General features: G+C 41.7%; 1 protein-coding gene across 11 annotated transcripts in view; it reads left to right on the forward strand.

Moving 5' to 3' along the window:
• usp48 (ubiquitin specific peptidase 48) overlaps positions 1 to 16,221 on the forward strand; it is a 242,993-nt gene that overhangs the window by 115,374 nt on the left and 111,398 nt on the right. For all 11 annotated transcript variants that reach the window (XR_009508155.1, XR_009508157.1, XR_009508156.1 and 8 more), the window contains exon 8: positions 1,467 to 1,549. Coding sequence is in view for 4 of the 11 variants with exons in the window: in XM_059951677.1 (XP_059807660.1) it covers positions 1,467 to 1,549 (83 nt within the window). In the remaining 7 variants the exon portion in view is untranslated. The remainder of the gene's footprint in view (positions 1 to 1,466; positions 1,550 to 16,221) is intronic.

The raw sequence follows: 16,221 nt of genomic DNA on the forward strand, positions 1-16,221 counted from the left end.
CTTTGACAAACTTCTATAGATGTGTAGTGGAGAATATATTGACTGGCTGCATCACATTCTGGGATGGAAACACCAATGCCTTGAATGGAAAATCCTACAAAAAGTAGTGGATACGGCCCAGTCCATCAAGGGTAAAGCCTTCCCAACAATTGACCATGTCTACATGATGGTAGTGTAGTGGTTAGCACAATGCTTTACAATACTAGTGACCCGGGTTCAATTCCTGCTGCTGCCTGTAAGGAGTTTGTACATTCTCCCCGAACCGCTTGGGTTTCCTCCCACATTCCAAAGGCGTAGTAGTTGGTAGGTTAATTAGTAATTGTAAATTGTCCCATGATTAGGCAAGGATTAAATTGTGGAATTGCTTGGTGCGGTGGCTGGAAGGGCCTACTCTGCATTGCATGTAAATAAATAAATAAACACTGTCTTAGGAAAGCAACATCCAACACAGCACCCAGGACACACTCTCCTCCTTGCTGCTGCCGTCTGGAAGAAGGTACAGGAGCCTTGGGATTTATGCCACCAGGTTCTGGAACAGTTATGACCCCTCAACCATCAGTCTCTATACCAGTGGTAATAACTTCACATAACTTCACTTGCCCCATCATTGAAATGTTCCCGCAACCAATGGACTCGTTTTCAAGGAATCTTCATCTCGGATTCTCAATACTTATTGCTTTTTATTTATTACTATTATTTATTATTTTTGTATTTGCAGTTTGTTGTTTTCTGCATGCTAATTGAACATTCTATTGGTTGATTGATTCTGTTATGGTTATTATTCTATAGATTCATTGAGTTTGTCCACAAGAAAATGAATCTCAGGGTTATGTATGGTGACCTATATATGTACTTTGATAATAAAATTACTTTGAACTTTGTACATTGGAGAAACCAGGTTTGGTTTTACTAAGTTCAGTAACATCATTCTTTCTGTTTGTCTATAGAAGAACTGGTCATCATTTTTACTTACTGTTTCATTTGTTCTTTATATTAGATAGTCTGGTCAGCTGGGCCTTGCTCACAATCTTACCTCAGCTACATATTACACATTTAAACTTGCTTAATTTAATTTTAACTGTTCTTACTTGCTTTGCTTGGCCATCTTGTCTCACCCTTTATGGCAGAAACATTAACCTGACATACATGGTTACAGCATTTTTTGATGTTAATGCAGTAGTGATGATGTCCTTTTTGAAGTACAGGAGATAAGGCTCTGTTAGGATTGGGACTAAAAGACCAAGAGTTTTAAAGATTCACTTAGCAGGCTAACACGAAACAGGGCACCGTTGCATATTTACATCGGTCATTAACTTAAATCTAATCGAATAGAGGAATGATACCAGAAGCTCACTCTTATCTTTATTACGTTTGTTTTTCTGAATTTACATAATTTTATTTTGAAAAGAAAACTAGTTTGCTTGAGTCAGAATTTGTCAATAAGTTATGAAATTTTAACCTTGCAGGCAAACTGGTCATAAGAAAAAACTAAACTCCTACATCAGTTTTCCTGAAGTTTTAGACTTAACTACATATCTTGAAAGGAAAGGTAAGGGGTAATTTAATATTTATCAGTTCAGTAATGATGTTGGACTTCCATTGTTTCTGGAATTCATTGTTCTTAGTTTCCGGGATCTAATTCAAACCTATTTGCAAAGTGGAAAACACATCTTCTGAAAACCCTTAAGCCTGCCCATTAGCTCATGATGAAAATATTTGCTCAGTACTGATTTAGTTCTTGCCTATTTTATACCATCCGTTGAATATAAAAATAAGTTTATTCACAGGCCATTTTAAGTGACATTGAAGGCAAGAAAATGAATCTCAGTTTTACATATGGTGATTATATGTACTTTGATAATAAATTTACTTTGAACGAACTCTGAAAATATCTTCATGAGAAAAACTGAAATTTGATCTAGATAAAGAAAAGTATTAAATAATCTGGTGGTTGAGTTGGTCCTTTGGAAGTATTTGTCATCTTATTTACATTTTGGTGTAGAAACTGCAAATAATTACTGAAATGATTGCTTTTGGTTTGAAAAAATATTTACAGGCATGGAGGTCAGCTGTGTTCGTCCTGAAATGTTTATGGAAATTCTACTAAATGTGGTTTCAACAATCACTCTGAACATTTAGACAATAAGACTGTAAGATATAGGAGCAGAATTAGGCTGCATCAGACTGCATCACCATTTCATCATGACTGATCCTCTCAGCCACAATCTCGTCTCTTCTCCCCGTAACCCTTCATGCCCTGACTAATCAAGAATTTGTCAGTCCCTATGCCTTAAATATACCTAATGGCTTGACCTCCACAGCTGCCTAAGGTAATGAATTCCACAGGTTCACCACCACTCTGGCTAAAGAAATTCGTCCTCATCTCTGTTCTGAATGGATTTCTGTGTATTCTGAGGCTGTGATAGGTAACATACTCTCCACATCCCCTCTATCGAGGCCTTTCAACATCTGATAAGTTTCAGTGCGATTACCCCCCTGGAATTCAGAAGAATGAGGGAATACAGGCCCAGAACCATCAATCAGTCCTTGTAATCCCAGAATGATTCTCATGAACCTCCTTTGAGCTATATCTGTGGGTGACTGTATTATCTTCATAAAATCAAAGATGCTGTGAAGATGGTAACTGGAAGAGATGTACCAGAAGGAGCAATTGCTAGAGCATTGCATAAAAAAGATGTTTATCTAACAATAATTATGAACATTATCAGTGTGCTCTTCAAGATTTTTGCCACCAGCTCATGTGGACAGTTAGTGATGTCAATAAATGCCAACAATGTCCAAACCCCAACAAAATGAATATCAAAATAGTTCATTTCAGTTCCTTTTGTTGCAGATCACTGAGCATAGGGCTTGTAAAGAATATGGTTTTAGCAGAATATCAAAAGCCCCTTTGCTTTATTTGTGCCTCAAATCATCTCTGCTACAGCTGTCAGCAAAAGAGATTGCTTTCTGTCCAAGTACAGGTCATGTTTGTTACAGAGTCATATAGCACCACAGCACATAAGTAGACCCTTCAGCCCATCTAGTCTTTGCTGAACTGTTCTTCCACTTATTTCCATCAATCCACACAGGATCAATAGCCCCTCCCATTCCATGTACTTATGCAAATTATAGAAATTGAACCTGCATCCACCACTTGCACTGAAAGCTTGTTCTACACTCGCATCACCATCTGAGTGAAGAAATTTTCCTCACGTTCCTTTAAGTATCTTGCCTTCCACCCTTAATATATGACCTATAGTTCTAGTCTCACCCAATATGAGTGAAAAAAGCCACTCTATACCCTCATAATGTTGTATACCTCTATCAAATCTCGCCCCATTCTCTCACTTCAGCAAATAAAGTCTTAATATATGTAATCTTTCCCTGTAACTCAGATCCTTAAGTCCCGGCAACATCCTTCCAATTTTTTTGAATTCTTTCAATCTTATTACTGACCAACATGTTCTCCACTTGCGAACAATGCAAAACTTAACCGAATGTTGAAAGGGCTAGATAGGGTGGGTGTGGAGACATGTTTCCTGTGGTGGGGTTATCCAGAACTAGAGGGCACAGCTTCAAAATTGAGGGCTGTCCTTTCAGAACAGAAGTAAAGAGGAACTTTTTTAGCCAGAGAGTAGTGAATCTGTGGAATTCTCTGCCACAGACTGAAGTGGAGGCCAAGTCTGTGGGTACATTTAAGGCGGAAGTTGTAATTTCCTGATTCATCAGGGCATCAAAGGATATGGTGAGAAGGCAAGTGTATGGGGTTGAGTGGCATCCAGGATCAGCCACGAAAGGAATGTTGGAGCAGACTCGATGGGCTGAACGGCCTAATTCTGCTCCTAAGTCTTATGGCCTGATGGTTTTAAAATAATATGATCACAGTTCAAGTTTTTTAGTCTAGATTTATAAATTGTACCTGGTCAAATGGCATGCAAACAGATTGACCTTGTACATTCCCTTCAGCTGATTTATTTAAAATGCAAATTGCAGGGGCAGGAACAGAATAGTAGACATATGTTTTCATCTGGAGAGAAAGTTTGCACTGCTCAGACTGCCCTTCTCAGTTACAGTAAATCCAATAAGGGAATCAGATGGGTAGACTGCAATAGTGTAATCCAGAGTCCTGGTGGCAGCAACTGTGACTGTGCCATCTTCACTATTCAAGTGGGAAATGAGCTGAGCTGGCTTGCGGCAAGTAAAAAGTAAAAGCTGGGAAATAAATTAGAAAATTAGCATTTAGCAGGTTAGGCAGGATGCACAGGTCTTGATTTAATAGGCAACAATGATTACCATTGGATATACATTGCTCTTACGTTATGGCAGGTTCAGTCCACCTCAGGTCAGTGTCAAACAAGCTCTAGATGAACTGAGTAATGTAATAAACAGGCATGAAACAGCACATCCTGTTGCCTTCCCTATCATTTTGGGGGAATATAAAAAAGTCAGCTTGAAAAAGTCTCTGATTATTATCAACAAATAACGTAGTAGAAGAGGAGCCAACACATGGATCACTGTTACACCACCAGCAAGAGTGCTTACTGTGCTATCTCATGGCCACACTTTGGAAAGTCTGATCACCTAGCTGTTCTTCTACTTTCTGAGTATAGGTAGAGACTGAAGACTGCAGCACCAGTAATAAGGACCAAGAAAGCATAGACAAGGGAGGCACAGGAGCACTTACAGGACTGCTTTGAATCAGTGAACCATACTGTATTCAGGGATTCATCTTCAACTCTGAATGAATGTGCCACAGCTGCCACTGTCTTCATTAAAACTTGTGTGGATTAGTGTGTGCCTACGAGAACATACAGTACATATCCAAATCAAAAGCTGTGGATGAAGCAGGAGGTTCATAGTCTGCTGAGGGCTAGATCTGTGGCATACAAGTCTGGTGACCCAGGTATGTACACGAAAACCAGGTACGTCTTGCTGAGGACTATCTCAAGAGCAAAGGAACAATTCCAAATAAAGTTGAAGGCAGAATCAGATCATGTCAACTCTTGACAGGGTTTGCAGGTCATGACTTACTACAAAGCAATACCTAGCATCATGAATAGCAGTGATGCTTCACTCCCAGATGAGCTCAATGCCTTTTATGCTTGCTGTGAAAGAGAGAATAAAACTATAGCACCTGGTGACCCTGTGAACTCTGCCTCGGAAGGAACGTTAGGCTGTCTTTCAAGTGGCTGAATGCTCACAAGGCAAGGGGCCCGATGGAGTACCTGATACGACTCTGAAAATCAGTGCCAACCAATTGGCGGGTGTGTTCAAAGACATTTTCAGTCTCTCATTACTACTGTCAGGGGTTCACACCTGCTTCAAAAGGGCAGCAGTTATACCAGTGCCCAAGAAGAGTAGGGTGAGCTGCCTGAATGTATATCTTCCAGTAGCACTCACATCTACAGTAATAAAGTGCTTTGAGAGGTTGCTTGTGGCTAGAATTAATCCCTGTCTCAGCAAGGACCTGGACCCACTGCAATTTGCCTATCACCACAACAGGCTGATGTCGGATACGATCTCATTGACTTTTCACATGGCATTGGATCAACTGGACTATACAAGTGCCTATATTTATTGACTACAGTTCAGTGTTTAACACAATCATTCCTATAATTCTGATCAAAAAGCTCCAGAACCTGAGATTCTGTACCTTCCTCTGCAACTGTATCCTCGACTTCCTAACTGGTAGATCACAATCTGTGCGGACTTGAAACAACATCTCCACCTTGCTAACAGTCAACACTGGTGCACCTTAAGGATGTGTGATTAGCCCACTGCTTTACTCTCTCTACACCCATGACTGTGTGGCATAGGCACAGCTCAAATGCCATTGATAAATTTGGTGACGATACAACTATTATTGGCAGATTTTCAGATGGTGACGGAGGTGTGTACAGGAGTGAGCTATATCAGTTAGTTGAGTGGTATTGCAGCAAGAACCCTGCACTCACTAATAGTGAAACCAGAGAACTGATTGTGGTCTTCACAAAAGGATAAGATGACAGAACACACACACCAGTCCTCCTAGAGGGATCAGAAGTAGAAAGAGTGAGCAATTTCAGGTTTCTGGGTGTCAGTATCTCTGAAGATCCAATATATTGATGCAGCTATAAAAAAGAGACAACAGCTGCTATATTTCATTACTAGTGTGAGGAGATTTGATATGTCAGCAAAAGCACTTAAAAATCTCTACAGATGTACTGTGGAGCGCATTCTAACTGGCTGAATCACAGTCTGGTATGGGGGTGAGGTGGTCAGACTGCTACTGGACCGGACTGAAATAAGCTCCAGAGAGATGTATACTTAGTCATCTCCATCATTAGCACAGACCTCCTTAGTATCCAGGACATTTTTAAGGAGTGATGCCTCAAAAAGGCGGCATCCATCATTAAGGACCCCTATCACCTAGGGCAAGCCATCTTCTCATTGCTACCATCAGGGAGGGGGTACAGGAGCTTGAAAACACACACTCAATTGGTGCAGAAGCAGAGCCGAGGACTCAGACATCAGGAAGAGCCATGGTAGTAGGGGACTCCATAGTAAGAGGTACGGAAAGGGATTTCTGCGGCAACAGGCGAGATTTAAGGATGGTGTGTTGCCTCCCTGGTGCTAAGATCCAGGACATCACGGACCGATTGCAGGGAATCCTCAAGGGTGAAGGTGAACAGCTGGAAGTGGTAGTGCAGGTTGGCACAAAGGACATTGGGAAGAAGAGGAAGGACATTCTGCAGCGGGACTTCAGAGAACTCGGAAGAAGGCTGAAAAGCAGGACTTCCAGGGCAGTTATCTCTGGTTTGCTTCCAGTTCCTTGTGCTGGAGAGGGCAGGAACAGGGAGATAATGGATCTGAATGTGTGGCTGAGGAACTGGTGCAGGAAGCAAGGATTTACATTCTTGGACCACTGGGATCTGTTTTGGGATAGGGATGAATTGCACAAAAGGGACGGGTTGCACCTTAATAGGCGAGGGACCAGCATTCTGGCAGACAGGTTTGCCACTGCAACATGGATGTGTTTAAACTAAATAGTGGGGGGGGGGGGGAGGGAGGGGATGAACTGGAAATATAAGGATGGAGTTAAAGGGAAAGTGAAAATAAGAAAACTTAAAAAGGACAACAGAATCAATGGAGTAGAAAGCTCAAGAAGCGATCATACAGTATGGCCAAGTGAAATAGGAATTGATATGAAAGGAGAGGGGAGTACCAAATTAAAAGTATTATATATGAATGCACAAAGTATAAGGAATAATGTAGATGAGCTTGAGGCTCAGTTGGAAATTGGCAAGTATGATGTTGTGGGAATAACTGAGACATGGCTTCAAGCAGAGGGCCTGGGAAATGAATATTTAAGGATATACATCTTATCAAAAGGACAGACTGACTGGCAGAGGGGGTGGAGTGGCTCTGTTGGTGAGGAATGATATTCAGTCCCTTGCGAGGGGGGGGGGCATAGAATCTGGGGATGTAGAGTCAGTATGGATAGAACTGAGAAATTCTAAGGGTAGAAAGACCCTAATGGGAGTTAACTACAGGCCCCCAAACAGCAGTCTGGATGTAGGGTGTAAGTTGAATGAAGAGTTAAAATTGGCATGTCACAAAGGTAATGATACAGTTGTCATGGGGAATTTCAACATGCAGGTAGACTGGGAGAATCAGAATGGTACTGGACCCAAGAAAGGGAGTTTGTGGAGTGCCTCCAAGATGGATTCTTAGAACAACTTGTACTGGAGCCTACCAGGGAGAAGGCAATTCTAGATTTAGTGTTGTGCAATGAACCGGATTTGATCAGGGACCTCGAGGTAAAGGAACCATTAGGAGGTAGTGACCATAATATGATATGTTTTAACCTACAATTTGAGAAGGAGAAAGGAAAATCGGTTGTGTCAGTATTACAGTTGAACAAAGAGAACTATGGAACTATGAGGGAGGAGCTGGCCAAAGTTCAATTGAACAATACCCTAGCAGGGAAGACAGTGGAACAAAAATGGCAGGTATTTCTGGGAATAATGCAGAAGGTGCAGGATCAGTTCATTCCAAAGAGAAAAAAAGATCCTAAGGGGAGTAAGGGGCGGCCGTGGCTGATGAGGGAAGTAAAGGGCAGTATAAAAATAAAAGAAAAGAAGTATAACATAGCAAAGATCAGCGGGAAACCGGAGGACTGGGAAGCTTTTAAAGAGCAACAGAAGATAACAAAAAAGGCAATATGCCAAGAAAAAATGAGGTACGAAGGTAAACTAGCCAAGAATATAAAGGAGGATAGTAAAAGCTTCTTTAGATATGTGAATAGCAAAAAAATAGTTAAGACCAAAATTGGGCCATTGAAGACAGAAACGGGTGAATTTATCATGGGGAACAAGGAAATGGCAGATGAGTTGAACAGGTACTTTGGATCTGTCTTCACTAGGGAAGACACAAACAATCTCCCAGATGTAATAGTGGCCAAAGGAACTAGGGTAAAGGATGAACTGAAGGAAATTTATATTAGGCAAGAAACAGTGTTGGATAGACTGTTGAGTCTGAAGGCTGATAAGTCCCCGGGACCTGATGGTCTGCATCCCAGGGTACTTAAAGAGGTGGCTCTAGAAATCGTGGACACATTGGTAATCATTTTCCAATGTTCTATAGATCCAGGAACAGTTCCTGCTGATTGGAGGGTGGCTAATGTTGTCCCACTTCTCAAGAAAGGAGGGAGAGAGAAAACAGGGAATTATAGGCCAGTTAGCCTGACGTCAGTGGTGGGAAAGATGCTGGAGTCAATTATAAAAGAGGAAATTATGACACATTTGGATAGCAATAGAAGGATCAGTCCGAGTCAGCATGGATTTATGAAGGGAAAATCATGCTTGACTAATCTTCTGGAGTTTTTTAAGGATATAACTATGAAAATGGACAAGGGAGAGCCAGTGGATGTAGTGTACCTGGACTTCCAGAAAGCTTTTGATAAAGTCCCACGTAGGAGCTTAGTGGGCAAAATTAGGGCACATGGTATTGGGGGCAGAGTATTTACATGGATTGAAAATTGGCTGGCTGACAGGAAACAAAGAGTAGTGATTAACGGGTCCCTTTTGGAATGGCAGACTGTGACTAGTTGGGTACCGCAAGGTTTGGTGCTGGGACTGCAGCTGTTTACAATATACATTAATGATTTAGATGAAAGGATTAAAAGTAACATTAGCAAATTTGCTGATGACACAAAGCTGGGTGGCAGTGTGAAATGTCAGGAGGATGTTATGAGAATGCAGGGTGACTTGGACAGGTTGGGTGAGAGGGCAAATGTATGGCAGATGCAGTTTAATGTGGATAACTGTGAGGTTATCCACTTTGGTGGCAAGAACAGGAAGGCAGATTACTATCTAAATGGAGTCAAGTTAGAAAAAGGGTAAGTACAATGAGATCTAGGTGTACATCAGTCAATGAAAGCAAGCATGCAGGTACAGCAGGCAGTGAAGAAAGCTAATGGCATGCTGGCCTTTATAACAAGAGGAACTGAGTATCGGAGTAAAGAGGTCCTTCTGCAGCTGTACAGGGCCCTGGTGAGACCCCAACAGGAGTATTGTGTGCAGTTTTGGTCTCCAAATTTGAGGAAGGACATTCTTGCTATTGAGGGATTGCAGTGTAGGTTCACAAGGTTAACTCCCGGGATGGCAAGACTGTCATATGTTGAAAGATTGGAGCAACTGGGCTTGTATACACTGGAATTTAGAAGGATGAGAGAGGATCTGATTGAAACATATAAGATTATTAAGGGATTAGACACGCTGGAGGCAGGAAGCATGTTCCCACTGATGAGTGAGTCCAGAACTAGAGGCCACAGTTTAAGAATAAGGGGTAGGCCATTTAGAACAGAGATGTGGAAAAACCTTTTCACCCAGAGAGTGGTGGATATGTGGAATGCTCTGCCCCAGAAGGCAGTGGAGGCCAAGTCTCTGGATGCATTCAAGAGAGAGTTAGATAGAGCTCTTATAGATAGTGGGGTCAAGGGATATGGGGAGAGGGCAGGAACGGGGTGCTGATTGTGTATGATCAGCCATGATCACAGTGAATGGCGGTGCTGGCTAGAAGGGCCGAATGGCCTACTCCTGTACCTACTGTCTATTGTCAACATTTTAGGAACAGCTTCTTCCCGTTTGCCATCTGACTTCTGAATGGGCATTGAAGCCATGAACACCATCTCAGTAATTCTTTATTTCTGTTTTTGTCCTAATTATTGAATTTAACTATTATATATAGATTTTATATATATATATATACTATAATTCATGTTTTTTCTATTATTATGTATTGCATTGTACTGCTGTCATAGAGACAACAAATTTCATGGCATATGCAAGTGATGTTAAATCTAATTCAGATTCTGATATAAAATTAAGTGGCTAGGAGATCAAATCCTGTAACTAGAACCAAGTTATTAACAGCATGGTGTCAAAGCAGAGAAGTTATTGCATAGAAAAGTGTACATAATTCTTGTTTCAAGATTTGCATGGTTTATACTAGAAATGACAGGAAAAATCAAGCGGATCTGGTCTTTTCAGAAATTTAAGCTTGAGGAATGTTGTAATTTGAAAGTGGGAAGAAGATTTGGTAGGAAAGAAGTAAAAATGCTTCTGCATGATGAATCAAAAATTTAGGAATTGTAACTCTTAGAATCTAATAACACCTTCACCAGTCTTATTTTTCATAAAGTTCCTGGTGAACAGAATAGAAATATTAAAAAGAAACAGTCAATTGCCTGAAGGAGAAAGGAACAGAATGCTCCATTATGTGATATTAGATGTAGTAAAGTTGAAGGATTACAAGCATCAACCTGGATTATTTGTCAAAATATCTTGATTCTTGGTGTATCTTTGCTCCTGCCCAAGCAGTGAGTAGATTTGTCTTTGCTAGTTCTGCATTATCATCTGTATTAAGGTGCCAGAGGCATCCATTTAACAGGTAGTGCCTTATTTTGGATAGAAAACATTAAAAATGCATACAGAAAGCCGATAATTAAAGATCGTGATACTTTGAGCTGTAGTTTCCAGAGGCACAGAAGTACCTTTTTTTGCCAAATGGATTTTCTCCAAAAGAGAGGGACTATGGCATTTGTTTGAATGAACATCAAGTGAGAAAATGAAATATTTCCCATATTTTGTGCAATTTTCCAGTGATGGAGTAAAACAGAGAGTTGACTAAGCCAGTCAGATAGTTTTAAATAGTTTATTTATTAATGTGCTGGTTTTCCTATTCCTTGTGCTTTTGTGTACATACTGTAATGTAAGTATTCTAACTGCGGAAAACTTACCAATAATTGTAATAAATTAATTTGTTGGTGCTTTAACTTGTGTGGAACGTCACTAAACTATCATCCTGCAGAGATGTCAGTCGCTTCAATGGCTATCCCACCAAGACACCTATAATATATCAGTCAAGTGCCTTTCAGGGCCTTTCCTTTTGTGACTTTCTCCACGTTTAGGATAGAAATCACAGTGGTGTGGCCAAGGCTTTCTCACTAGATAACAGCTTTAAAAATTGTGCTGTCTGTGAATCAGTGTTCCAGTTTATGTTGAAACATGGTAGCTTTTGTAAAATCTTTTCTTTGTATGAAAATAAACATCAACTAAAATATTAAATGCTAAACCAATTAAATTAATAATTAAATGGGCAACTAAACTAATCTCTTCCACCTCTCACACAATGTCTATGTCTTTCAATTTTCATCACATTTGATGTGCTTATCTAAATGTCTCTTAAAAGTCTCTAATGTTTTTGCCACTACCACCACACCAGGCAGTACATTTCAGGCACCCACCATTCTGTATATTTATAATCAATTTGCCCCTCATATTTCCTTTGAACTTACCCCCTCACCTTAAAGGCATGCCCTCTGGTATTAGACATTTCAACCCTTGGAAAAATACATTGTCTTTCTGCTCCATCTATGCCTTGAATAATCTTATAATCCTTTTTCAGGTCTTCTCTCAGATTCTGCCACTTCAGCAAAAACAACCCAAGTTTGTCCAGCCTCTTTTTATATCACATGCCCTCTACTAATCCAGGCAACATTTATATTTATATACATCACAAACAGCAAAGGTCCCAATACAGATCCTTGCAGAACACCACTAATCACAGGCCTCCAGCTAGAATAAGTCCCTTTGACCACTGGCAAGCCAGTTCTGAATCCAAATTCTGAATTCACAGTGGATTCCATGCATCTTAATCTGCTGGATGAACTTCCCACCTTTCTACAATCCATGTAGACAATATCCATAGATCTCTCTTCAATCACCCTTGTCAAACAAAACAAAATCAAGTTTGTAAGGCATGACTTGCCCTGCCCAAACCTATGCTGGCTCTCCCTAATTTGGCCATGGTTTTGCAAATGCTCATGAATCCTATCCCAAAGAATTCTCTCCAGTAACTTTCCTACCACTCATGTGAGACTCACCAGCTGACACATTCCAGGATTATCCTTGATGATCCTCATGAATATTGGAACAATATTAGCTATTCAGCAGTCCTCAAGGACCTCACCTGTGACTAGAGAGCACATGGAGACTAGTCCTGATGAAGGGTTTCGGCTCGAAACGTCAGCCGTGCTTCTTCCTATAGATGCTGCCTGGCCTGCTGTGTTCCACCAGCATTCTGTGTGTGTTGCTTGATTTTCCAGCATTGGCAGATTTCCTCATGTGAGCACATGAAGATATTGGTTAAGCCCCTCGCAATCTCTTCTCTTGCTTTACAGTAAACTAGGGTATATTGAATTAGACCCAGTGGACTTATCCACCTTAATGCTCTTAGAGGCCCAATGCTACCTCCTTCTTTATCTTGAAATGTCCTTGCATGTTAATACGCTCAGCTCTAATCTTCCATGTCCTTCTCCTTAGTAAATACTGATGTAAAATACTCATTGAGGACCTCACCCACTCCTCAACATCGAAGCAAATGTTGCCCCCTTTCCTTAACCTCTTCCCAGTTATTCTCTTGCTCTTGATGTATGTATAGAATGCTTTGGGATTTACTTTATTCAAGTCAAGTCACTTCTTATTGTCATTTCGACCATAACTTGCTGGTACAGTACACAGTAAAACCGAGACAACGTTCTTCAGGACCATGGTGCTACGTGAAACAGTACAAAAACTACACTGAACTATGTGAAAAACAACACAGAAAAAAAAAACAACTACACTAGACTACAGACCTACTCAGGACTGCATAAAGTGCACAAAACAGTGCAGGCATTACAATAAATAATAGACAAGACAATAGGCACAATGGAGGGCAGTAAGTTGGCGTCAGTCCAGTCTCTGGATATTGAGGAGTCTTATAGCTTGGGGGGAAGAAACTGTTACATAGTCTGGTTGTGAGAGCCCGAATGCTCCAGTGCCTTTTCCCAGATGGCAGGAGGGAGAAGAGTTTGTATGAGGGGTGCGTGGGGTCCTTCATAATGCTGTTTGCCTTGCAGATGCAGCGTGTAGTGTAAATGTCCGTAATGGCGGGAAGAGAGACCCCGATGATCTTCTCAGCTGACCTCATTATCTGCTGCAGGGTCTTGTGATCCGAGATGGTGTAATTTCCGAACCGTTTTCCGAGCAGTGATGTCACTGCTCAGGATGCTGTCAGTACAACCTCTGTAGAATGTGATGTGGATGGGCGGAGGGAGATGGACATTCCTCAGCCTTCACAGAAAGTAGAGACGCTGCTGGGCTTCCTTTGCTATGGAGCTGGTGTTGAGGGACCAAGTGAGGTTCTCCGCCTGGTGAACACCAAGAAATTTGGTGCTCTTAACAATATCTACCGAGGAGCTGTCAATGTTCAGCGGGGAGTGGTCGCTCTGTGCCCTCTTGAAGTCAACAACCATCACTTTTGTTCACATTCAGAGACAGGTTGTTCGCTTTGCACCAGTCTGTTAGCTGCTGCACCTCCTCTCTATGCTGACTCATCGTTCTTGCTGATGAGACCCACCATGGTTGGGTCATCGGCGAACTTGATGATGTGGTTCGAGCTGTGTGTTGCAGCACAGTCATGGGTCAGCAGAGTGAACAGCAGTGGACTGAGCACACAGCCCTGGGGGGGCCCCCATGCTCAGTGTGATGGTGTTGGAGATGCTGCTCCCAATCCGGATTGACTGAGGTCTCCCAGTCAGGAAGTCTAGTGTCCAGTTGCAACTGGAGGTGTTCAGGCCCAGTAGGCTCAGCTTTCCAGTCAGTTTCTGAGGGATGATTGTGTTGAATGCTGAACTGAAGTCTATGAACAGCATTCGAATGTTCGTGTCCTTTTTTGTCCAGGTGGGTTAGGGCCAGGTGGAGGGTGATGGCAATGGTGTCGTCTGTTGAGCCGTTGGGACGGTACGCAAACTGCAGGGGGTCCAGTGAAGGGAGCAGGAGGGTCTTGATGTGCCTCATGATGAGCCTCTCAAAACACTTCTTGATGATGGATGTGAGTACAATGGGACAGTATTCATTGAGGCAGGACACTGAAGACTTCTTCGGCACGGGGACGATGGTGGCGGCCTTGAAGCACGTTGGAATGGTGGCGTTGCTCAGGGAGATGTTGAAGATGTCAGTGGGAACATCTGCTAGTTGGTCTGCACATCCTCTAAGCACTCTACCGGCAATATTGTCTGGTCCAGCAGCCTTCCGTGAGTTGACCCTGCACAGGGTTCTTCTCACATCGGCCACGGTGACGCACAACACCTGGTGTTGTTCCAGGATGTTATTCCTGTTTGCCTTTCATGGCTCCTCCTGGCTTTACTAATTTCCTTCTTGAGTTCTCTTATGACTTCTTTATAATTCTCAATGGTTCTATTTTATTCTAATTTTCTGAGCTTTACATAGTTTTCCTTTCTCTTTTTGACAAAATTCATCACCTCTCTCATTAACCATTGTTCTCTTACTTTGCCATCCTTGTTTTCCCTTCTGACCGGAACATATCTATCCTGTACTCTGTGCAGTTGGTCTTGTACTGTAGGCTTTTGCAAATAAAATGGTGTGAGGCATTGTATGTTTATTTAAGAAAAGCCGTAACAGTTCATTTATTGTACTCCAACACTGAACACAAGATGCTCAGTAACAGAACTTTGTATAATAAGCAGTCTCATCAGACCAGCCTCTTTATGAGATCCCACTTTATGTTGGTGGCTGTGAATTGTGTATGTTTTCACAGATTACATTACCCCTTCCCAGAATTCACTAAAACCAGCATTGTGAGCCTGTCTAGACCTCGGACAAGCCACATGGCCTGGGTTCTATGTTCCATTAGTAGAGGAACAGCAGGTACCTCTGGCTCGTCCAGAGGAGTGTTGACAATGCTTATGGCTATGTTGTGACAATGGGCATGAAAGCGGAAACCTCCAAATCTTGGTAGGCCACTTTAAGCCGACATACCGAAATGCATTCAGGTTTACCCCTCCTGTCTATGATAAAAGTCTTCTTGCTCCTTTCCAAAATGTGGAACGGATCATCGTAAGGAGGCCTAATTGGATGTTGGTGTGTGAAATAGCAGACTAAAACAAATGTGGAATGTAGGTCAACGGGAAACCAAGAGTGCTCTTTGCTGTGATGGGAGGTAGGAATACGTGCAAAGGAATTAGTTTACTGAGCAGGGTGGGATACTGTTGAGAGGCAGACCAAACCAACAGGTTTTATTCAGAGCAGGAATAAAATCACCTGGCACTCGTAATGGCTGCCTGTGTACTAAATGAGTTGCGGGTGACTGCAGATCCTCTTATTAGCTCCAGCAGGACCCACAGTAGATGATTATGAGTAGATTACTCATCTGTCAGGGAATCCCTCAGAGCAGCCTTTAAGGAGCAGTAAAACTGCTCACATAGTCCATTGGGCTGTGGGTGATAGCTGGGATGTGGGGTAATCTAATGCTAAGGTTCTGGGCCATTGTAGCCAAGAGGTCTGAAATTAATTTGGGACTGTGGTCAGAAGAAGTATTAGATTAGGTACAAAACTGAGCAACCCAACTGTAGATGCTTACAAATAAAATAAAATAAAATAAATAAAAATAAGATGACATTCATGGATTGGAAGTTTCACTTCATTCAGTAGAAAGAAAAAAAGATCAATCTTCTGAAAGTAAAAAAATCAATATCGTAATGGACAGATTGTGGACAGCGAGAGTGCAGGAATTACAACAACTTGCTAACAGGGATGGTCTGCATGGTTTCCTCTGTGCTGTAGTGTACATCAACACTCCAATGTCCAAGGCCGCATCTGACAGAATAGAAAA

This window comes from Hypanus sabinus, chromosome 27 (genome assembly GCF_030144855.1).
Source record: "Hypanus sabinus isolate sHypSab1 chromosome 27, sHypSab1.hap1, whole genome shotgun sequence".
Classification (NCBI taxonomy): domain Eukaryota; kingdom Metazoa; phylum Chordata; class Chondrichthyes; order Myliobatiformes; family Dasyatidae; genus Hypanus; species Hypanus sabinus.